The 25,926-nt window shown below is 37.1% G+C and overlaps 1 protein-coding gene across 1 annotated transcript in view; it reads right to left on the bottom strand.

The window, feature by feature from the left end:
- Positions 1-25,926, bottom strand: part of ATP4B (ATPase H+/K+ transporting subunit beta) — a 70,990-nt gene that overhangs the window by 22,618 nt on the left and 22,446 nt on the right. The window contains exon 4 of the mRNA XM_053704906.1: positions 6,654-6,856. Within this exon, the coding sequence (XP_053560881.1) occupies positions 6,654-6,856 (203 nt within the window). The remainder of the gene's footprint in view (positions 1-6,653; positions 6,857-25,926) is intronic.

The following is a 25,926-nucleotide window of genomic DNA, read 5'->3' as shown; positions in this document are numbered from 1 at the left end:
GACTTTTCTCAGTTCATGGGCAGTTATTTTGCGCCTTGGATTTTCCACATGCTTCTTGCGACCCTGTTGACTATTTTGAATGAAACGCTTGATTGTTCGATGATCACGCTTTAGAAGCTTTGCAATTTTAAGAGTGCTGCATCCCTCTGCAAGATATCTCACTATTTTTTACTTTTCTGAGCCTGTCAAGTCCTTCTTTTGACCCATTTCGTCAAAGGAAAGGAAGTTGCCTAATAATTATGCACACCTGATATAGGGAGTTGATGTCATTAGACCACACCCCTTCTCATTACAGAGATGCACATCACCTAATATGCTTAATTGGTAGTAGGCTTTCGAGCCTATACAGCTTGGAGTAAGACAACATGCATAAAGAGGATGATGTGGTCAAAATACTAATTTGCCTAATAATTCTGCACTCCCTGTATATATATATATATATATATATATATATATATATATATATATATATATATATATATGTATGTACAATAAAAAGTATTGTAAGTGAAGAACATTTGAATGTAAAATATTTACAGTAAATATACAGTAAAACACAAATACTTAAATACATCTGTACAAACACATATATAAAGAGGGTGGCGGTGCACCAGCTAAATCCCAATCAGATAATATAATGGATAACCCTGAATATCTAAAAAATAATGTTTCCAGGGGTGCAAGGGGGTATAATAAATATTAAGAGAAATAAAAGGAATAGCACAATCTATTAAGGGGAATATAGGAAAGATAAAGCTATCAGCGCAGGGGGTGGTGGCTACTGCAGACATCCCAACTCTCCTTGAAGTTCAGGGAGTCTCCCTGATTGTAATAGCGGCTCCCTGATGCCAGCAAATGGAATGCAATGTCCCTGAAACTCCAAGTACCATGATCCAATGTGGCCAAAATTCAGAAAAGTGTTTCTTTAAGGAATGCCTTTAGTTACTGGGACGTTATAGAACCCTCAAAGCATGCATCAGTAACCAAAAAGTCCCCACTGATTTTAATCAAATAAAAACAAAAATACTACCTTATTTACTGCACGTAATTAAACTTCGTATTCTAAAATATTTAAGCATTCAACAAGCATACGATCACTGGAAAATAGGTTTGTTTTATGTGGGTGAGCAATAAAGCAATTTTTTTTTTTTAATGTGAACATTTGTGGATTGCTATTGCTGAAACTTTGTAGCTTGGTCTATGTGGCCAGTATGGCATGCAGTCATCCAAATGGTCAGAGTGGATTAGGATGCTTGACTGGCCTTGCCGAGGTAGTAAAGCAAAACACTACACATGCTTCGCCGCTGGGGATACTCAATGCGGCTTTTTTAAGGCGTAACTTTCCTTGTGGTTTGTAATCCCTCCCAGAAATTTAAGCTGTGTTTCAGCTGCTTCCCTGCTAGCTAACATTCTCCGAAATTGCCTGCTGCTTTATTCTCACTGCTTATGTGCTCGTTGTCACTTGCTTGGAATATTGTCTGTTATTTGGCATGGACTCTATGTGAAAGAGACTCTGATGTGAAATAAGCATATGGGAGTATCATATTAGCTGTTCTTTTTTAATCTATGAAGGCTCATAGACGCCGACATCAGTCACCTTATTACTATCATCTATCATCATCCTTTTTGAGCTCTTTTCATTTAAAGGGGATTTTTTGTGTTTCCCAATGGCTTTTGGAGGATTGGTACCAATTTTATATAGGCACTTATCATTTATTGTTTTAAGTTTATATGTATGAATTGTTTAATAAATACTTCTTTTTGTAAATTCATCTGCTAGCAATACAGTGTTTTTGGGAGCGGGGCTTGTGTTTCTCTCAGACCAGTAGCCACCACCTGATAGCTTTATCTTTTCTATATTCCCCTTAATGGATTGTGCTGGCATAGGGCATACTGTTTTTCTCTTCCTTTTTGTTTTCTCTTCCCTTTTTTTCTCTTAGTATCTTTGTATCTTAGTATCTTTGCCTCAAGATAAAAAATCTAAGTGCAAATCTAAAGCTTCTAACCGTTTTCGTTCCTTTCATCAGAATAGAGAACAGAAAACTGTTCCATCCCCTAAAGCCTCTGGCTCTAATTGGAGACCATCTCCAAATTGAAATAAATCCAAACCATTTAAGAAACCAAATCTGGCCCCTAAGCCTGCGTAAAAGTGCTGCCCCCAATAAAGTTCTTCTGGTGGGGGCAGACTAAAACTGTTTCAAGAATTTTGGGCAGATTCTGTCCAAAATCAGTGGATTCAGAATATTATTTCTCAGGGGTATTGAATTGTATTCAGAATAAGACCTCTCGTGGGAAGAAGATTCTTTCTCACCCATGTACCAAAGAACCCAGTGAAGGCCCAAGCATTTCTGAAATGTGTTTAAGATCTAGAACTTTTGGGGATGATTGTCCCAGTTCATCCACAGGAACAGGGGTTGGGTTTCTATTCAAATCTTTTCAGTGTCCCAAAGAAGGAAAGTTCTTTCTGACCAATTTTGGATCTGAAAACTTTAAATTGATTTGTAAGAGTCCTGACTCAAGATGTTGATTATAAGGACCATTTTGCCTTTTGTTCAGCAAGGTCACTTTATGTCCACAATAGACTTACAGGATGCTTACCTTCACATCCAAATTCACCCAGATCATTATTGATTTTCTTACCAATTTTTCGCTCTTCCATTAGGCCTAGCAATAGCTCAGAGAATATTATCAAAGATTCTTGATGCCCTTCTATCTGTAATCAGAGAGCAGGGTATTGCGGTGTTTCCTTATTTGGATGATATCTTGCTACTAGCTCAATATTTTCATTTAGCAGAATCTCACACAAAACAACTATTGTCATTCCTTCAAAGACATGGTTGGAGGATTAATTTACCAAAGAGTTTCTTGATTTCTCAGACAAAGGTCAACTTTTTAGGTTTTCAGATAGATTCAGTGTCCATGACTCTATCCCTAACAGAAAAGAGACGATTTAAATTGGTTTCAGCTTGTCTAAACCTTCACTCCCTATCATTGCCTTCAGTCCCTATCATTGCCTTCAATTGCCATGTGTATGGATGTTTTAGGTCTCATGATTGCAGCATTGGATGCAATCCTCTTTGCTCATTTTCATTTGAGACCTCTACAACTTTGCATGTTACACCAATGGTGCAAGGATTACACTCAGGTATCACAACTGATTTTCTTAAATCCTGATGCACAGCTTTCTCTGACTTGGTGGTTAAACCACCACTTTATTCTTCAAGGGGCCTCCTTTCTTTGTCCTACCTGGTCTGTGATCACAACAGATGCAAGTCTTACAGGTTGGGGAGTTTGATATCCTCGAGAGGCGAGGTTACTAATCAATATTCTGGAACTCCATGCTCTATTTAGAGCTTTTCAGACTTGGCCTCTATTAAAGAGAGAACCTTACATTCGTTTTCAGACAGACAATATCACAACAGTGGCACATGTCAATTATCAAGGGGGGACTCATAGTCCCCTAGCTATGAAAGAAATATCTCGAATACTCTCTTGTCTAATCACTGCAATTTATATCCCACGTGTAGACAACTGGGAAGCGGATTATCTCAGCCGTCAATCTCTACATCTGGGGGAGTGGTCTATATCCAGATCTATTCTATTAAATTGTACAGATGTGAGGCCCTCCAGAAATAGATGGTCTCTCGTCTGAACAACAAACTTCACAGATACCTCTGAAGCTCCAGGGATCCTCAGGCAAAGATGTTAGATGCTCTAGCAGCAATCTTATGTGTTTCTGATAGCTCCAGCATAGCCACACAGGATTTAGTATGCAGACCTTGTTTAAATATTGAGTTGTCTGCTTTGGCCTCTTCCTTTAAGACCAGACCTTCTATCCCAAGGTCTGTTCTTCCATCCAGATCTCAAATCTCTATACTTAATGGCATTGAAATTGAACTTTTAGTCCTCAGTCATAGAGGTTTCTCTGACTCTGTGATTAACACTATGATTCAGGCTCACAAGCCTGTTTCAAGGAAGATTTACCATTAGGTTTGGAAAACATATATTTCATGGTGCTCTTCTCATGATTATTCCTGGCATTCTTTCAGGATACCTAGGGTTCTTCAAGATGGTTTGGATAAAGGTTTGTCTGCCAGTACTTTGAAAGGACAAATCTCAGCTCTTTTTGTTTTATTTCACAAAAAGATTGCTAAACTTCCTGATATTCACTGTTTTGCTCAGGCTTTAATTTGTATTAAACCTGTCATTAACCCTTTAAGGACACAGCTTTCAGTTTGCTCAATTATTTTATGACGGAAAAATTCCATCATATGTCCTTAAGAGGTTAAATCTATTTCTCATACTTGGAGTCTAAATCTGGTACTAAATATTCTAAAGGGCTCCTCCTTTTGAGCCTATGCATTCTTTGGATATTAAATTACTTTCTTCGAAAGTGTTGTTTCTGTTGGCTATCTCTTCTGCTAGAAGAGTTTCAGAATTGTCTGCTCTCTCTTGTGAGTCTCCTTATCTGATTTTCCATCAAGATAAAGCAGTTTTGCAGACTTCTTTCAAATTTTTACCTTACGTTGTGAATTCTAACATTAGTAGGGAAATTATTGTTCCTTCCTTATGTCCTAATCCTAGATCTACTCTTGAAAGATCTTTAAACTCTTTGGATGTAGTAAGAGCTTTTAAATACTATGTTGATGCTACTAAGGATTTTAGGCAGACTTCTGTTCTTTTTTATGGTTCCAGAAAAGGTCAGAAAGCCTCTGCCATTTCATTAGCATCTTGGTTAAAACTCAATTCACAAAGCTTATTTGGAGGCAGGCCAATCTCCGCCTCAGAGAATTACAGCTCCTCCTTAAACACCTCACCTCTTGGCTATGTGTTAAACTGAGGTATGAGTGAGGTGGGCGGGTTATTTATAGGCTTTTGATGTCTGGGAAACTTTGCCTCCTCCTGGTAGGAATGTATACCCCATCAGTAACAAGCTTGTGGACTCTCGCCACTATGAAATAAATGAATGTATCAGGTAAGTTCTTACATAAATGCACAAACCACCGCGATAAACCCCTTATCGCTCTGGCGCAAAAGTATGCACTCCACTTGTAATCTGCCGCTATGATGGGCAAAAGAAGATTGGAAAAAAGTGTTTCGGACAAATGAATCTAAGTTTGAGATGTAAGGATCAGAAATAAAAATATTTGTGGGATGCAGACCAAATGAAAAGACGCTGGAGGATTGCTTGACGCCACATTTCAAACATGTTGGAGGCAATGTGATGGTGTGGTGGTAAAGAGGGAGATTTATACATGGTCAAAGGGAACTTGAAGAAGGTAGGTTAGCACTCCATTTTGGTTCACAATGCCATACCCTGTGGGCTGCGCTTGATTGGAGACAATTTCCTCCTACAACAGGACAATGACCCAAAGCAGAGCTCAAAACTATGAAAGAACTATTAAGGGAAGATGCAGTTAGCTGACCGTAACCCTATTGAACTGTTGTGGGAGCAGCTTGACTGTATGGTACGTAAGAAGTGCGCATAAAGCCAATCCAACTTGTGGGAGGTGCTTCAAGAAGCAGGGGCTGAAATCTCTTCAGATTACCTCAAAAAATTGACAATTCGAATACCAAAGGTCTGCAAGGCTGTAATTGCTGCACGTGAAGGATTCTTTGACAAAAGCAAAGTTTGACGGACATAGTTATTATTTCACTTACAATTCATTATTTCTAACCTTGTCAATGACTAAATTTCCTATTCAAACTCAATTCATGTATGTTTTCATGGAAAATAAGAAAATGTTTGAGTGACCCCAAACTTTTGAATGCCAGTTTATTTATATAAATAAAAAGAACACTCTGTCTATGTTAATTCAATAAAGCTTTTTGGAAAAAAAATAAAATAAAAATAACACACGTACATACACACACATATATACCACATATCTACAACCACCCTGTAAAGGGGTTAAACATATAACCCTTTTGTGGGGGTTAAACACATATCACTGAAGGGTCACTAGTTTTAAAATTACATGCTATAAGAAACTAGAGCATGTAACTTTTTAACTATTATGGCCCTCTCTGAAATTCATAATTTTCTGCAGTTATAAATTAAGTAGTTTTAAAGGGACACTAAACCCAATTGTTTTCTTTTCTTTCATGAATCAGATAGAGCATACAATTTTAAGCAACTTTCTAATTTACTCTTATTATTATTTTTTCCTCATTCTCTTGCTATCTTTATTTGAAAAAGCAGGAACCTAAGCTAAAGAGCCGGTCCATTTTTGATTTAGCACCCTGGATAGCGCTTGCTGATTGGTGGCTACATTAAGCCACCAATCAGCAAACTCAACCCAGGTTCTCAACCAAAAATGGTCCGGCTCCTAAGCTTTCATTCTTGCTTTTCAAATAAATATAGCAAGAGAACAAAGACAAAATGATAATAGGAGTAAATTAGAAAGCTGCTTAAAATTGCATGCTCTATCTGAATCATAAAATAACAAATTTGGGTTTAGTGCCCCTTTAAATAACAAACTGTAGTCTTGAGGCAGATATGCTTACACGCAGCATAAATAAGGCAGATAGAGTGTAGAGTTTTTTGTTGATAGAAACATTCTTTAGTTTATTAATTTATAATATATACATTTGATTAACCTTTGTGATTTATTGCTGAATCTTGATTAAATCCTCATAAAAAAAAAGCTTACCCTGTTCATTTTAATAAGAATGCAGGGCTGTCCAGATGCGAAGCCAAAGGTTGGATCATCTTTCCCAGAGCAGTTTCCAAGCATGTTAGTTGTAAACTGACAGGCAAATTTATTGCGGCCAGAACCCGACAGCAATGAATTTACATCCATGACATTTGTGCAGTTTTTGTTCATCATCTCTTCTTGCTTTGTTGTGGAATACACTTTGCATGAGAAAAAAATAAAAATTAAATGTACACATTTCCAACACAAAAACACATTTTGATGGCAGAAACCAGAAAGCCCCATATACTCTACCCTAATGCATATCCCAAGCTATCCTGAGTATTCATTAACAGTTCTTGCATGACTTTGTCCTGAAGCTGTAAATAAAGGCAAAATAGGAAAGTGAAAAAACAACTTTTATCATGTGTACCCCAATTTTACTTGCCTGTCAGTAATATAAGGTTAAGGACAAATGAATCCCAAAATGTTCTTTCATTATTGAGATAGAACATACAATTTTAAACAACTTTCTAATGTACTTATATTATTAATTGTGCCTTGTCTTCTTGGTATCCTTTATTGAAAGAGCAGCAATGCATTTGTTGCAGCTAGCTGAAAACATCTGTAAGCCAATTACAACAGGCAGATATGAGCAGCCAGCTCCTGAGCCTAACAATGTATTCTTTTTAAAAAAGGATACAAAGAGAACAAAGTAAATTTAAAAGTTCTTTAAAGTTGCATGCTCTACTTGAATCATGAAAAAAAACATGTTGGGTTTTATGTCCCTTTATTAATAAACTAAATAAATATTTTGTTAATAACTATGGTAAATTCTACATTACCGTTATGCTTCAGGTGGCAGTTAAAAGGTAGAGGGGACATTTTTGGATTTTCTATGGTAAATAACCAAAGGGGAATGAGAAAAGTGCCTTCTTTTTTTTTTTTTTTAGACTTAAGTAGCACAGTAATATATCCTGCAAACATAATGATGCTAGGCGCTCTGTTAGCCAAATATTCAACCTACCCTGCTATGGTCGTCATCCCCTAGATAGAACATCACACTCTAGTCACAAGCTATTGTAATTCTTATTTTTTATTTATTTTGTGAATGTTCAAAATATGCTATAGACCCTCTCTAGTACAAAATGTTACTCTTAGGAATCTTATATTCCAAAATGGCTGATTTCTGAAATTGCACGGTCAGCTAGTCACGCAGGGCTGCATAATTATGCATTTCTAAAAATAAGCGCCAATCAAATAAGAAAATATCCTAATTTGATACATACTTTATATTAATATAACTTTCTAATTCTATATAAATCTAGAATGTTATAACAAATAAAATCAGTATAAAAGTTAGTCAGGTTATGAAAATTGCAGCTGCACATTGAATTTGCCTTCACCTCTGAATGCGTGAGCAAAATTGGAATATTGCAACTTTTACAGTGATGGTAAAGTCATTCAAAGTGCTTATATACGTTAAGCTTCAGGGGTTAAATGTAACTAAGTTTAAGAAATGAAAGTGCTTCATTTCTATGAAAATTTACTTTAGTTTCCGTGCTTTTAATCAACCCCCCTCCACAAAGCATTTTTTTTTTCTTTTGACATGCGGCAGTACAGCAAACAGGAGCTAACCCCCTGCTCTATGTAAGTCTATAGCAGCGCAAGCTGAGGTTTCAGTCTAGCAGCGGCATTGTAGTGCACAGCTATAGACTTTCATAGTCAGCCATTAGTAGCTGGAATAACCAAGTGTCAAAAAAAATAAAATTGCTTTATGAAGAGGTGGAGGCGGTGAATGATTAAAAGCACAGAACATAAGTTGTTGGTTTGTTTTTAGAAAATAAATGCTTCATTCCTTAAATTCCTTTATTTACAACTGAAGCTTAAAGGGACATTAAACACTAAATACATGCTAGATAGAATGATGCATAAAGAAAAGATTAGTCCATGACTAACATGTAGATGTATTTTTTAAAGTTTCATTAGTTGTTTAAAAAGTGACAAAATAAGTGTAAAGTTTTAGTGTCTATAAAACACTGGGAGCTGCCATGTTGTAACTTGTGTTACTTTCTCTGCTGTGGCCAATTAGGGTCAGTTATAAATAGGTCACTAGAGTGTGCAGCCAATGGTTGTGCTGGATTTAACAGTGTTCTGCACTTCCATTTCTAACGGGAACTGAAAAGCTCACAATTTCAGAATGGAATTACAGGCAAAGAGGACAAAATAAATAATGCAATATATTGCAGAGTTGTTTTATTATATACAATTTATCATTTTATATTACCATCTCAAAGTGTTTAATGTCCCTTTAAGGGACACTAAAGTTAAAATTAAACTTACATGATTCAGTTAGAGTTTGTAATAAAAAGTAAAAAAACCTTTCCAATTTACTCACATTATGAAATTGTACACAGTCAAAACTCCAAGAAAACAGAGATGCATCAGTAACTCTTAGATCATAAAATAACGGTATAGTTAAAAAGCACAATTAGCCATCTGCTTTCATAAGATCAAATAGTGAGAGAACTTTAGAAGAGTAGAAATCACAGTAATAATGAATGGAACATAAAAGCTTAAACTAGGAAGGCAGCAGAACATCTCTGAAAAGCTAGTAATTCAAGAAGCATAAACTATTAGGCCATAGCATATTCAGATATGTGACACAGATGAGGAATAGAGAGGGACAAATACATTATAACTCTGATTTGAGGCATGAGCCCTAAAGTGTTGAGGCATCAGACTTCTGGTAGGGAGATAGCGTTGGGTATCAATAATATAATTACATCTCTGCATATATCAGTGATTATCAGAATACGGTAATGTATCAAGTCAAGTGTAATTGACCTAGTGATAAACAGGTTGAGACTAGGGGCCGGATGATCTAAAGCTCTCTGATCTGGTGAGATGATCTCAGTAGTCTCGACAGAACAGCGCGGCCCCTCAAATCATTTTAGAAATGCAATTTTTACATTAAAGGGACATGAAACACAAAATTGTTCTTTCATTATTTAGATAAAGCATACAATTGTAAACATTTTTCTAATTTACTTCTATTTTCAATTTTGATTTATTTTCTTGGTATCCTTTCTTGAAGGAGCAACAATGCTCTACTGGGAACTAGCTGAACAGATCGGTAAGCCAATCACAAGAGGCATATATGCGCAGACACTAATAAACAGCTAGCTCCCAGCTCCTGAGCCTATCTAGATATTCTTTTCAACAAAGGATATCAAGAGAATGAAGAAAAATTAAATAAAAGAAGTCAATTGGAAAGTTGTTTAAAAAGTTATGCTCTATCTAAATATGAAATCATTTTGGGGGTTTTTGTGTTCCTTTAAGAGATGTTTATCTCACTATGCAGGCTTCTCTGTTTGAAGGAAAGACTCCTGTATTACAATATAAGGTCTAAAAAAACTCCCAAAGATTTTGTGTGATTTCTCTCCATGGTGGTGAGTTTTAGATGTTCAGGCCCTAGAAGAGAAAAGATAAAAAAGGGGGGGGGGTGGGCTAAAGACTCCCCTTACACCTTTGACTTCACCAGTAAAAAGGAGCTTAAAAAAAATATTGAGCAGATAGTTTTATGGATTAGATCTGATTACTCTGCCACTGTGCCCATACAATATATGCACGTCAATAGTACCATAGGGGGTTATGCACATATTCTTCCATTTCCCTAATATATTCAATGATATCCAGGACCAGCTTGGTGATTTTTCTCTTAACTAGGCTCTCGCTAGGGCTAGCAGGATTATGATAATAAAAGACCTGAGTTGCCATACTGGGCTAGATTATGAGTGGATCGGTAATTCCCGCTCCCACTCCGCCTGACTTCTGCTCTTTGCTCTCTTTTGGTAGCGCATGTATAACAAGTTGAAAGTAAATATTTTTTGCTTGCGTGCTATCCCGACGCACTGAAAGAGCAGAAGTTAGAATATTGTGACTGCATTAATGTACTTCCCTTAGACTTCAATGGAGAGAGAAAAGTGGAAAAAGCACCTATACTCAGGCGCTAACCCGAATCGCCATAAGCCCCCTACTCTAATAACCCCTAAACTGCCACAAAGCCAGCACAAATTGCCCACTGCACTATTAACCCCTAAACTGCCAGATTGTCCACCGCAAAGTCCCCTTTACCCTATTAACCTCTAACCAGCTGCATAGCCCATCACAGTCCCCTCTACTCTATTAACCCTTAAACTGCCACACACTCCATCATAAAATACCCCCTAACCAGCTAACCCCCCTAACCTAACATGTCCGTTTAAGCGCACACTTCCGTGCGCTCGCATTTGGGCAAAATTGCGACTTTAAGAGCGCAAATGTAATTTTACTCCTATTACATGTTGATAGTAAGGGGTAGATTTACAAAGGGTCGAGTGGACATGATTCTCTGTATCAAATCATGTCCGCGCGGCCTTGCTAAATGCCGACAGCATAAGCTGTTGGCATTTATCATTGCACAAGTATTTCTAATAAATCTACCCCCTTATGCGATCACACTCTTGTGATCGTGGTTTGCACTTTGGTTAACAACGCTTCTAAAAAACTGATTAAAAAGTTGCATAAAACATATCAAAAATACATTGGACAGTATAGTAACACTCATATTAACACTGTCTGATAAAATGATAAATACATTTTATTGCATTAAAAAGTTATAAAGGTTCAAAGTTATGAAATGTCAGGCGTTAGAAAAGGAGTTTTGCATAGGGATCCATTGGGACACATTTATTAATATTTCTCTTATGAATGTATACATATATATTTATGTATTTGTATGTGTATATTTATATGAATACGGGTTCGCAGAAGTGCAAAGTTGCTCTCCGTATGTAATCTATGTTGTCTAGGTGATTAAAGGGAAAGTCAAATCTTGAGATTTTTATATAAAACATTCTGTGCTTTAGAAAGTCTTTTTCATAGCCTAATTACATGAAAACAGAGCAAAATAAATATTTATATTGCTCAATTGTTTCATTATGCCTAACTAAATAGGCAGGGAATGTCATAGAGCTGAATAGTGTAACATAAGGATACTCTTTCCTATTAAAAAAATGTTTAAAAGTATGGAAAGTGCAGCCATCCTCTATGGCACAGCAAAATTTTTAACAAATGTGTCACAAGCTTGACAGTTTGAGCGTTTCAACTAAATGTAGTGTGCTTCTGTGCTAGGTAAAGCATCCAATAGCTTTGCCTTATCACAGGAGCATGCTACAGTAGCTGAATGACATGATCTGTCTCCCTGTCATTAGACAGCCAGCCCATGACACTTGTTAATAACCTTCTGTGCTAAAGTGGACGGCTGCGCTTACAATGTAAGTAAAGTTTCAGATGCCAAATTCAGTATTTTTCATTATTTAATAATAGCAAAGACTATCCTTCTTATGTTACATAATTCTGCACTTTATATAACATATCCTGTCCCTTTAGTTATGCCTAATGAAACAATTTTGCAGTATATATATATATATATATATATATATATATATATATATATATATATATATATATATTAATTTTGCATTCTTTTCATGTCACTAGGTTCAAAAAATTGAAGACTTTCTAATTCTCAGAACTTTAAATGCATTCTACTGACTTCTCAAGGCTAACCTTGCTACATACCTTTCTGTAACTGATAATAACTGTAAAACAATGTATTTCTTTCATGTAATTAGCAAGAGTCCATGAGCTAGTGACGTATGGGATATACATTCCTACCAGGAGGGGCAAAGTTTCCCAAACCTCAAAATGCCTATAAATACACCCCTCACCACACCCACAATTCAGTTTTACAAACTTTGCCTCCTATGGAGGTGGTGAAGTAAGTTTGTGCTAGATTCTACGTTGATATGCGCTCCGCAGCAAGTTGGAGCCCGGTTTTCCTCTCAGCGTGCAGTGAATGTCAGAGGGATGTGAGGAGAGTATTGCCTATTTGAATGCAGTGATCTCCTTCTACGGGGTCTATTTCATAGGTTCTCTGTTATCGGTCGTAGAGATTCATCTCTTACCTCCCTTTTCAGATCGACGATATACTCTTATTTATATACCATTACCTCTGCTGATTTTCGTTTCAGTACTGGTTTGGCTTTCTACAAACATGTAGATGAGTGTCCTGGGGTAAGTAAATCTTATTTTCTGTGACACTCTAAGCTATGGTTGGGCACTTTATTTATAAAGTTCTAAATATGTTCAACATTCCTTATTTTCAGACAGTCAGTTTCATATTTGGGATAATGCATTTGAATCAATCATTTTTTCTTACCTTAAAAATTTGACTTTTTTTCCCTGTGGGCTGTTAGGCTCGCGGGGGCTGAAAATGCTTCATTTTATTGCGTCATTCTTGGCGCAGACTTTTTTGGCGCAAAAAAATCTTTTCTGTTTCCGGCGTCATACGTGTCGCCGGAAGTTGCGTCATTTTTTGACGTCCTTTTGCGCCAAAAATGTCGGCGTTCCGGATGTGGCGTCATTTTTGGCGCCAAAAAGCATTTAGGCACCAAACAATGTGGGCGTATTATTTGGCGCCAAAAAATATGGGCATCGCTTTTGTCTCCACATTATTTCAGTCTCATTTTTTCTTTGCTTCTGGTTACTAGAAGCTTGTTTATTGGCATTTTTTCCCATTCCTGAAACTGTCATTTAAGGAATTTGATCAATTTTGCTTTATATGTTGTTTTTTCTCTTACATATTGCAAGATGTCTCACGTTGCATCTGAGTCAGAAGATACTTCAGGAAAATCGCTGTCTAGTGCTGGAACTACCAAAGCTAAGTGTATCTGCTGTAAACTTTTGGTAGCTATTCCTCCGGCTGTTGTTTGTATTAATTGTCATGACAAACTTGTTAAAGCAGATAATATTTCCTTTAGTAATGTACCATTGCCTGTTGCAGTTCCCTCAACATCTAAGGTGCAGAATGTTCCTGATAACATAAGAGATTTTGTTTCTGAATCCATCAAGAAGGCTATGTCTGTTATTTCTCCTTCTAGTAAACATAAAAAATCTTTTAAAACTTCTCTCTCTACAGATGAATTTTTAAATGAACATCATCATTCTGATTCTGATGACTCTTCTGGTTCAGAGGATTCTGTCTCAGAGATTGATGCTGATAAATCTTCATATTTATTTAAAATGGAATTTATTCGTTCTTTACTTAAAGAAGTACTAATTGCTTTAGAAATAGAGGATTCTGGTCCTCTTGTTACTAATTCTAAACGTTTAGATAAGGTATTTAAATCTCCTGTGGTTATTCCAGAAGTTTTTCCTGTTCCTAATGCTATTTCTGAAGTAATTTCCAGAGAATGGGATAAATTGGGTAATTCATTTACTCCTTCTAAATGTTTTAAGCAATTATATCCTGTGCCGTCTGACAGATTAGAATTTTGGGACAAAATCCCTAAAGTCGATGGGGCTATTTCTACCCTTGCTAAACGTACTACTATTCCTACGTCAGATGGTACTTCGTTTAAAGATCCTTTAGATAGGAAAATTGAATCCTTTCTAAGAAAAGCTTATCTGTGTTCAGGTAATCTTCTTAGACCTGCTATATCTTTGGCTGATGTTGCTGCAGCTTCAACTTTTTGGTTGGAGACTTTAGCACAACAAGTAACAGATCATGATTCTCATAATATTATTATTCTTCTTCAGCATGCTAATAATTTTATCTGTGATGCCATTTTTGATATTATCAGAGTTGATGTCAGGTTTATGTCTCTAGCTATTTTAGCTAGAAGAGCTTTATGGCTTAAAACTTGGAATGCTGATATGGCTTCTAAATCAACTCTACTTTCCATTTCTTTCCAGGGTAACAAATTATTTGGTTCTCAGTTGGATTCCATTATCTCAACTGTTACTGGTGGGAAAGGAACTTTTTTACCACAGGATAAAAAATCTAAGAGTAAATACAGGGCTAATAATCGTTTTCGTTCCTTTCGTTTCAACAAAGAACAAAAGCCTGATCCTTCATCCTCAGGAGCAGTTTCAGTTTGGAAACCATCTCCAGTCTGGAATAAATCCAAGCCTTCTAGAAAGGCAAAGCCTGCTTCTAAGTCCACATGAAGGTGCAGCCCTCATTCCAGCTCAGCTGGTAGGGGGCAGGTTACGTTTTTTCAAAGAAATTTTGATCAATTCTGTTCACAATCTTTGGATTCAGAACATTGTTTCAGAAGGGTACAGAATTGGTTTCAAGATGAGACCTCCTGCAAAGAGATTTTTTCTTTCCCGTGTCCCAGTAAATCCAGTGAAAGCTCAAGCATTTCTGAATTGTGTTTCAGATCTAGAGTTGGCTGGAGTAATTATGCCAGTTCCAGTTCTGGAACAGGGGATGGGGTTTTATTCAAATCTCTTCATTGTACCAAAGAAGGAGAATTCCTTCAGACCAGTTCTGGATCTAAAAATATTGAATCGTTATGTAAGGATACCAACGTTCAAAATGGTAACTGTAAGGACTATCTTGCCTTTTGTTCAGCAAGGGCATTTTATGTCCACAATAGATTTACAGGATGCATATCTGCATATTCCGATTCATCCAGATCATTATCAGTTCCTGAGATTCTCTTTTCTGGACAAGCATTACCAGTTTGTGGCTCTGCCGTTTGGCCTAGCTACAGCTCCAAGAATTTTTACAAAGGTTCTCGGTGCCCTTCTGTCTGTAATCAGAGAACAGGGTATTGTGGTATTTCCTTATTTGGACGATATCTTGGTACTTGCTCAGTCTTTACATTTAGCAGAATCTCATACGAATCGACTTGTGTTGTTTCTTCAAGATCATGGTTGGAGGATCAATTCACCAAAAAGTTCATTGATTCCGCAGACAAGGGTAACCTTTCTGGGTTTCCAGATAGATTCAGTGTCCATGACTCTGTCTTTAACAGACAAGAGACGTCTAAAATTGATTTCAGCTTGTCGAAACCTTCAGTCACAATCATTCCCTTCGGTAGCCTTATGCATGGAAATTCTAGGTCTTATGACTGCTGCATCGGACGCGATCCCCTTTGCTCGTTTTCACATGCGACCTCTTCAGCTCTGTATACTGAATCAATGGTGCAAGGATTACACAAAGATATCTCAATTAATATCTTTAAAACCGATTGTACGACACTCTCTAACGTGGTGGACAGATCACCATCGTTTAATTCAGGGGGCTTCTTTTGTGCTTCCGACCTGGACTGTAATTTCAACAGATGCAAGTCTCACAGGTTGGGGAGCTGTGTGGGGATCTCTGACGGCACAAGGAGTTTGGGAATCTCAGGAGGTGAGATTACCGATCAATATTTTGGAACTCCGTGCAATTTTCAGAGCTCTTCAGTCTTGGCCTCTTCTGAAGAGAGAATCGTTCATTTGTTTTCAGACAGACAATGTCACTACTGTGGCATACATCAATCATCAAGGAGGGACTCACAGTCCTCTGGCTATGAAAGAAGTATCTCGAATTCTGGTTTGGGCGGAATCCAGCTCCTGTCTAATCTCTGCGGTTCATATCCCAGGTATAGACAATTGGGAAGCGGATTATCTCAGTCGCCAAACGTTGCATCCGGGCGAATGGTCTCTTCACCCAGAGGTATTTCTTCAGATTGTTCAAATGTGGGAGCTTCCAGAAATAGATCTGATGGCGTCTCATTTAAACAAGAAACTTCCCAGGTATCTGTCCAGATCCCGGGATCCTCAGGCGGAAGCAGTGGATGCATTATCACTTCCTTGGAAGTATCATCCTGCTTATATCTTTCCGCCTCTAGTTCTTCTTCCAAGAGTAATCTCCAAGATTCTGAAGGAATGCTCGTTTGTTCTGCTGGTAGCTCCGGCATGGCCTCACAGGTTTTGGTATGCGGATCTTGTCCGGATGGCCTCTTGCCATCCGTGGACTCTTCTGCTACGACCAGACCTTCTGTCGCAAGGTCCTTTTTTCCATCAGGATCTCAAATCCTTAAATTTAAAGGTATGGAGATTGAACGCTTGATTCTTGGTCAAAGAGGTTTCTCTGACTCTGTGATTAATACTATGTTACAGGCTCGTAAATCTGTATCCAGAGAGATATATTATAGAGTCTGGAAGACTTATATTTCTTGGTGTCTTTCTCATCATTTTTCTTGGCATTCTTTTAGAATTCCGAGAATTTTACAGTTTCTTCAGTTCTTTGAAAGGACAAATCTCTGCTCTTTCTGTTCTTTTTCACAGAAAGATTGCTAATCTTCCTGATATTCATTGTTTTGTACAAGCTTTGGTTCGTATAAAACCTGTCATTAAGTCAATTTCTCCTCCTTGGAGTTTGAATTTGGTTCTGGGGGCTCTTCAAGCTCCTCCGTTTGAACCTATGCATTCATTGGACATTAAATTACTTTCTTGGAAAGTTTTGTTCCTTTTGGCAATCTCTTCTGCCAGAAGAGTTTCTGAATTATCTGCTCTTTCTTGTGAGTCTCCTTTTCTGATTTTTCATCAGGATAAGGCAGTGTTGCGAACTTCTTTTGAATTTTTACCTAAAGTTGTGAATTCTAACAACATTAGTAGGGAAATTGAGGTTCCTTCATTATGTCCTAATCCTAAGAATTCTAAGGAGAAATCATTGCATTCTTTGGATGTTGTTAGAGCTTTGAAATATTATGTTGAAGCTACTAAGTCTTTCCGAAAGACTTCTAGTTTATTTGTTATCTTTTCTGGTTCTAGAAAAGGCCAGAAAGTTTCTGCCATTTCTTTGGCATCTTGGTTGAAATCTTTAATTCATCTTGCCTATGTTGAGTCGGGTAAATCTCCACCTCAAAGGATTACAGCTCATTCTACTAGGTCAGTTTCTACTTCCTGGGCGTTTAGGAATGAAGCTTCGATTGATCAGATTTGCAAAGCAGCAACTTGGTCCTCTTTGCATACTTTTACTAAATTCTACCATTTTGATGTATTTTCTTCTTCTGAAGCAGTTTTTGGTAGAAAAATACTTCAGGCAGCGGTTTCAGTTTGAATCTTCTGCTTATGTTTTTCATTAAACTTTATTTTGGGTGTGGATTATTTTCAGCAGGAATTGGCTGTCTTTATTTTATCCCTCCCTCTCTAGTGACTCTTGCGTGGAAAGATCCACATCTTGGGTAATCATTATCCCATACGTCACTAGCTCATGGACTCTTGCTAATTACATGAAAGAAAACATAATTTATGTAAGAACTTACCTGATAAATTCATTTCTTTCATATTAGCAAGAGTCCATGAGGCCCGCCCTTTTTTGGGTGGTTATGATTTTTGTATAAAGCACAATTATTCCAATTCCTTATTTTATATGCTTTCGCACTTTTTTATCACCCCACTTCTTGGCTATTCGTTAAACTGAATTGTGGGTGTGGTGAGGGGTGTATTTATAGGCATTTTGAGGTTTGGGAAACTTTGCCCCTCCTGGTAGGAATGTATATCCCATACGTCAATAGCTCATGGACTCTTGCTAATATGAAAGAAATGAATTTATCAGGTAAGTTCTTACATAAATTATGTTTTTATACTATCATTATGACTGTAGCTAACTTTGTTGTCTGTAGACTAAAGCTCAGATTTGCTTTTTCAAATAAGGCAAATGGTGGCTATTGAAAAACAATTGCAGTAAAAAGGATGTTAATTTGTTTTAAAACGTTTAGAAATGTCTTGTAACTACAGGATGTTTACTGTCCCCTCAAGTATTCATCATTGTCATCAATCATCTTACATATAGATTACTGTCCTTAAATAAATGGTCTCATGGGTTTGCAGATTTATTTGTAGTTGAAAGCAGACAAATTCTGTACCCTCCTATATTATCACATTAAAACTGATATATATCATTGCAATTTTTATATTAACTATGGCATATCGAGGAGTCACATCATTCCTAATTTAGAGATTTTTTCTCTTTACAATGAAGTGTTACTTATACTAATACTGATACTGAATATACTTTATTATGGGCCAGTGTACAAAACAACTATGTCACAGTCTATATAAGCAGCAAAAAAAAGTTATAGAAAGAAAATGTTCATTGTTAACATATAGATTACATGTTCATTAGGTTTTCATGGAGTCGCTAGTTTTGAAAATTTAAGAATTTATTCGTACCCTGGCTAACCTTGGTATAAATATGAAGACCTCTGTTCTTAACCTCATTGAACAGAGAGTTAGTAGATGTAAGGATCCTATTGTCCATTATGGGACCAGGGTTTCATAAGGGGGAGAAAAAGGAAAGAGAAAATTAGGGAGGAATAGGGGAGAAATCAGAGGACGGGAAGAAGAGAAGGAGAGAAAAAAAAAAGAAAAAGGGGTGGTTTGACGTTTAGTAAAATCTCCGGTGGGTGCATACCAAACACTTGTCAAATAGAGAACTAACCTCACACCTCTCTACCCTGCCATAGCAGTGTCATATATTCATGTGTCACAAGCTTCCCAAGTCCGAAGGTAATGAAATCTTTCTAGGCAGAGCAGGTCCCCAACCCCAGCCCTCCACTCCCTGACACTTGGCACCTCTAAGGATTTCCAGTATTTTGGTATAAGCCCCTTGTCACAATTCAGCATCAATAGGAGCAATGGACGTTTTGCGTCCTCGGCCAATTTGGGCATTTCCTGCTATATTAAAAAAATTGGATTTGGAGGCAGTATAACCTTCAGAAGTCGGCCACTCTCTCGAAAAACACTTTCCCAGAAGGGCTGGATACAAGGGCAATGCCACCATATGTGTAAGAGTGTCCCCTCTTTTGCCGCAGCCCCTCCAACACTCGTATGTGGATATATTTTCTTTATCCTCTGAGGGGTCAAATACCACCTACTGAGAAATTTGAAGTGCATCTCCTGAAGTCTCACAGAGACTGAAGCTTTTCTTGCTTTGTCAAATATCAACAACCATGTCTTCATTTCAATTTCCATCCCCAGCTCTCTATGCCAAGCAGCTACATAGGTAGGCATCACAGTCTCATCCCCCCCCCCCCCAACAGCAGTCTATATAGAAGTGATATTAGGTGTCTTGGGATAGCCGAGGTGGTACAGAGCACCTCAAAAGGATGGGGCATGTATTTTTAAACAACTTTCCAATTTACTTTTATCACCAATTTTGCTTTGTTCTCTTAGTTTAAAGCTAAATCTAGGTAGGCTCAAATGCTAATTTCTTAGCCCTTAAAGGCCGCCTCTTATCTCAGGGCATTTTCACAGTTTTTTACAACTAGAGGGCATTAGTTCATGTGTTCCATATAGATAACATTGTGCTCACACCCGTAGAGTTACCTAGGAGTCAGCACTGATTGGGTAAAATGCAAGTCTGTCAAAAGAACTGGAATAAGGGGGCAGTCTGCAGAGGCTTAGATTTAAGGTAATCACAGAGGTAAAAAGTGTATTAATATAACCCTGTTGGTTATGCAAAACTGGGGAATAGGTAATAAAGGGATTATCTATATTTTTAAACAATAACAATTCTGGTGTAGACTGTCCCTTTAACTGTTACAAAAATACATTTAAAAGTACAGTTATACATTAGTTATACATTATAGTTACATAATAACACCATCTAATAAAAATTATTTTAAAAAAATTGCAGTAAAAAGTTATAAGGGCTCAAAGATATGAGGTTTTAAGTGTTAGAAAAAAAAGGCTGCAAAGGGCTTTAACATAGATACATACTGTACATATAAATGTCTAAATATGTGTTTGTATATATATATATATATATATATATATATATATATATATATATATATACACACTGATCTAGTAGAATGAGCTGGAATTCTCTGAGGCGGAGACTGTCCCGCCTCCACATAAGCCTTGTGAATCAAAAGCGTTAACCAAGATGCCAAAGAAATGGCAGAGGCTTTCTAACCTTTCCTAGGACCAGAAAAAACAACAAATAGACTACTTGAAGTCTTCCTGAAATCTTTAGTAGCTTCAACATATTTCAAAGCTCTTACAACATCCAAAGAAGATCTTTCAAGAGTATTCTTAGGATTAGGACACAAGGAATGAACAACAAGTTCTCTACTTATGTTGTTAGAATTCACAAGCTTAGGAAAAAATGTATACGAAGTCCGCAAAACAGACTTATCCTGATGGAAAATCAGAAAAGGAGACTCACAAGAGAGAGCAGACAATTCAGAAACTCTTCTAGCTGAAGAGATAGCCAAAAGAAACAACACTTTCCAAGAAAGTAGTTTAATATCTAAAGAATGCATAGGCTCAAAAGGAGGAGCCTGCAAAGCCTTCAAAACCAAATTAAGACTCCAAGGAGGAGAGATTGATTTAACAACAAGCTTGATACGAACCAAAACAGTGAATGTCAGGAAGTTTAGCAATCTTTCTATGAAATAAAACAGAAAGAGCAGAGATGTGTCCCTTCAAAGTACTTGCAGACAAACCTTTATCCAAACCATTCTGAAGAAACTGTAAAATTCTAGGAATTCTAAAAGAATGCCGAGAGAATTTATGAGAAAAACACCCGATAATATATCTTCCTTGAAACAGACTTACAAGCCTGTAATATAGTATTAATCACTGAGTCAGGGAAACCTCTATGACTAAGCACTAAGCGTTCAATTTCCATACCTTCAAATTTAGCGATTTGAGATCCTGATGGAAAACAGCCCTTGAGACAGAAGGTCTGGCCTTAAGGGAAGTGGCCAAGGTTGGCAACTGGACATCCGGACAAGATCTGCATACCAAAACCTGTGAGGCCATGCCGGTGCTATCAGAAACACATGCGATTGTTCCATTATTATCTTGGAGATCACCCTTGGAAGAAGAACGAGAGGCGGAAAAATGTAAGCAGGTCAGTAAAACCAAGGAACTGCTAACACATCCACCATCTCCGCCTGAGGTTCCCTGGACCTGGAAAGGTACCTGGGAAGCTTCTTGTTTTGATGGAAAGCTATCAGATCTATTTCGGGAAGACCCCACATTTGTACAATCTGACAAAATACATCTGGACGGAGAGACCACTCGTCTGGATGTAAAGACTGATGACTGAGATAATCTGCTTCCCAATTGTCTACACCTGGGATATGTATCACAGAAATTAGACAGGAGTTGGATTCCATCCAAGAAAGTATCCGAGATACTTCTTTCATCGCAAAAGGACTGCAAATCCCTCCCTGATGATTGACATATGCCACAGTTGTGATATTGTCTGTCTGAAAATGAATGAATGATTCTCTTTTTAATAGAGACCAAGCTTGAAGAGCCCTGAAAATAGCATGGAGTTCTAAAATATTGATTGGTAACCTCGCCTCTTGAGGATTTCAAACTCATTGTGCTGTCAGAGACCCCCAGACAGCTTCCCAACCTGTGAGACTTGCATGTGTTGAAATCACAGTCCAGGAAGGATGAACAAAAGAGGCCCGTTGAATAATCTGATGATGGTCCAACCACCAGGACACAGAGAGTGAATGTTGGGATTTAAGTATATCAACTGTGATATCCAAGTATAATCGCTGCACCATTGATTAAGCATGCAAAGCTGCAGAGGTCTCATATGAAATTGAGCAAAGGGGATCACGTCCGATGCTGCAGTCATGAGACCTAAAACTTCCATGCACATAGCCACTGAAGGGAATGATCAAGACTGAAGGTTTCTTCAGGCAGAAACCAATTTCCTTTGTCTCTTGTCTGTTAAAGACAGAGTCATGGACACTGAATCTATCTGGAAACCTAAAAAGGTGACCCTTGTCTGAGGAATCAAGAAACTCTGGTAATTTGATCCTCCAACCATGTTTTTGAAGAAACAACACAAGTTGATTTGTGTGAGATTCTCCTAAATGTAAAGATTAGTACCAAGATATCGTCCAAATAAGGAAACCCCGCAATACCCTGCTCTCTGATTACAGATAGAAGGGCACTGAGAACCTTTGAAAAGATTCTTGGAGCTGTTGCTAGGCCAAATGGAAGAGCAACAAATTGGTAATGCTTGTCTAGAAAACAGAATCTGAGAAACTGATAGTGGTCTGGATGAATTGTAATGTGAAGATACGCTTCCTGTAATGACCTTGCTGAAAAAAAAGGTAGAATAGTCCTTATAGTCACTATCTTGAAAGTTGGGACCCTTACAAAATTATTCAAAAACTTCAGATCCAAAACTGGTTTGAAAGAATTTTCCTTCTTCCAGACAATGAATAGATTGAATAAAACCCAGACCCTGTTCCAGAAGTGGAACTGGTAAATTACCACTGAAAGCTCTAGATCTGAAACATACTTCAGAAAGGCCTGAGCTTTCACAGGATTTGTTGGAACATGAGAGAAAAGAAATCTTCTCACAGGAGGTCTTATTCTGAGAGACAATATTCTGAATCCAATGAGTTAGATTTACCCTTAGACTTTATCTTGGGGCAAAAAAACTAATTTCCCACCAGTAATAGTGGAAATAATAGAATCCAACTGAGAACCAAACAAATTATTACCCTGGAATGATAGAGATAGTAACCTAGATTTAGATACCATGTCAGCATTCCATGATTTGAGCCATAAAGCTCTTCTAGCTAAAATAGCCAAAGACATAGATCTAACATCAATCTTGATGATATTAAAAATAGCATCACAGATTAAATGATTAGCATGTTGAAGCAAACGAACAATGCTATGCAAATCAGAATCTTTTTCCCTATGTGCTAAGCTATCCAACCAAAACGTTGATGCAGCCGTAACATCAGCCATAGAAATGGCAGGTCTGACAATATAGCCACAATGTAAATAAGCTTTCCTTAGATAAGATTCAATGTTCCTATCTAAAGGATCCTTAAAGGGACACTGTACCCAAAAATTTTCTTTCATGATTCAGATTGAGCATGACATTTTAAGCAACTTTCTAATTTACTCCTATTATTATATTTTCTTCATTCTCTTGGTATCTTTATTTAAAATGCAAGAATGTAAATTTAGATGCCGGCCCATTTTTGGTGAACAACCTGGGTTGTCCTTGCTGATTGGTGGATAAATTCATCCACCAATAAAAAATTGCTGTCCAGAGTTCTGAACCCAAAAAAGCATAGATGCCTTCTTTTTCAAATAAAGATAGCAAGAGAACAAAGAAAAATTGATAATAGGAGTAAATTAGAAAGTTGCTTAAAATTGCATGCTCTTTTTGAATTACAAAACATAATTTTTGGGTTCAGTGTCCCTTTAAAAGAGGTACTATCTTCCATAGGATTAGTAATATGCTTAGCAAGAGTAGCAATAGCCCCATCAACCTTAGGAACTTTTCCCCAAAACTCTAATTTAGCTACTGGCAAAGGATACAACATTTTAAACCTTGAAGAAGGAACAAGAGAAGTACCAAGCTTAGACCATTCCTTAGCAATTGCATCAGAAATAGCATCAGGAACAGGAAAAACCTCAGGAGTAATCACAGGAGGTTTATAGACAGAATTTAAACATTTAATTGATTTATTATTAAGAGGTCCAGACTCCTCAGTATCCAAAGTTATCAACACTTCTTTTAACAAAGAACAAATATACTCAATCTTAAAAAGGTAAGATTTATTAGGGTCAATGTCTGAAGTAGGATCTTCCTCATCAGAGAGATCCTCATCAGAGGTGGATATATCAGTATGTTGTCGGTCATTAGAAATTTCATCAGTATTATGAGAAGTTTTAAAAGACCTTTTAAGTTTATTTAAAGGCGGTATAGCAGCCATAGCCTTCTGTATTGCATCAGCAATATCATTTTTCATATCAACAGGGATATCATGTACTTTAGATGTTGAAGGAACAACAGATACTGTGCTAGCACTAATAGAAACCTTTTCTGCATGCAAAAGCTTATCATGACAACTGTTACATACTACAGCTGGAGATAAAATCTCCACTGGCTTACAACAGATACACTTAGCTTTGGTAGAACTGTGTTCAGGCAGCATGGTTCCTACAGCAGCTTCTGAGACAGGATCAGATTGAGACATCTTGTAAAATGTAAAAGAAAAAAATAACATTTAAACAGAAATATCTTATTTCCACATATAGCAGTTTCAGGAATGGGGAAAAATGCAAATGCTAAAATTGACAAAAAAGCAAATAGCATAGCCCTCTGAGCATAAAGTAGGCAAGGAGCATACAGGATGTGGGTTGAATTTTTTTTTTGGTGCCAACAAAGATCCAGAAATTACGCAACTTGCGTCATAATAAACGCAAATTCACGCCAAACAACCTGGCGTCAACTAAGACACAGGAAATGACGAACTTGCATCACTAAAGACACACATTCGTGCCACGAAAATTCTCACGCCAAGAATGACGCAATAAAAAACAGCATTTTGCACCCTCGCAAGCCTAATTTGCCCGCAAGTTTTCGAAGAAAAAACTAGTCAAATTGAAAAAAAAAGACTGTACCCCAGGTAAGACAAACTTTCTAAAACATGATTCCCATAACGAAACTGCCGGACTGCAAGGGAAATACACATAGACCTGACTCATGGCAAATATATGTAAAATACATATATTTAAAACTTTATAATAATACATAAAGTGCCAAACCATAGCTGAGAGTGTCTTAAATAATGATACATACTTACCGAAAGACACCCATCCACATATAGCAGATAGCCAAACCAGTACTGGAAACTATCAGCAGAGGTAATGGTATATAGGAGTACATTGTTGATCTGAAAAGGGAGGTAGAAGATGAATCCCTACAACCGATAACAGAGAACCCTTGAAAAGATTCCCCGTGAGAGAAACCATAAAATTAATAGGCAATACTCTCTTCACATCCCTCTGACAAGCACTGTACTCTTAAAGGAATTGGGCTTCAGAATGCTTAGAAGCGCTTATCATAGAAGAAATCATAACAATCAAGCACAAACTTACTTCACCACCTCCATAGGAGGCAAAGTTTGTAAAACTGAATTGTGGGTGTGGTGAGGGGTGTATTTATAGGCATTTTGAGGTTTGGTAAATTTTGTCCCTCCTGGTAGGATTGTATATCCCATAAGTCACTTGCTCATGGACTCTTGCCAATTACATGAAAGAAAGATATATTTTTTTTATACCATTATGCTAAAAAAAATTGATATTTTGATTATGCTGTATAAAAGTATTTGATATTTCAAATCTGCTCATATGACTTTTATTGTAAATAAAATTTATATTATTTAATACATAGTTCTAATATAGAACTCGGGTGTGTATTAATTGCCTCTTCAGTACATGATTGGATAACATATTTACAACATTGTGATATAAGTTTATAAAAGGGATGTGCCTATAAAGAAATTGAAGAATAATTATAACTCATATAAACTACATTCTACATGGAATTTTAAATGTTTAACTACCATTAAAGGAATTTTTCATTTAGAGTTCATAAAGAACCATAAAAATGAAA

The sequence above is a fragment of the Bombina bombina genome, chromosome 3, assembly GCF_027579735.1.
Source record: "Bombina bombina isolate aBomBom1 chromosome 3, aBomBom1.pri, whole genome shotgun sequence".
In the NCBI taxonomy this organism is placed as follows: Eukaryota; Metazoa; Chordata; class Amphibia; order Anura; family Bombinatoridae; genus Bombina; species Bombina bombina.
This window is presented reverse-complemented; position numbering and strand designations above follow the sequence as displayed.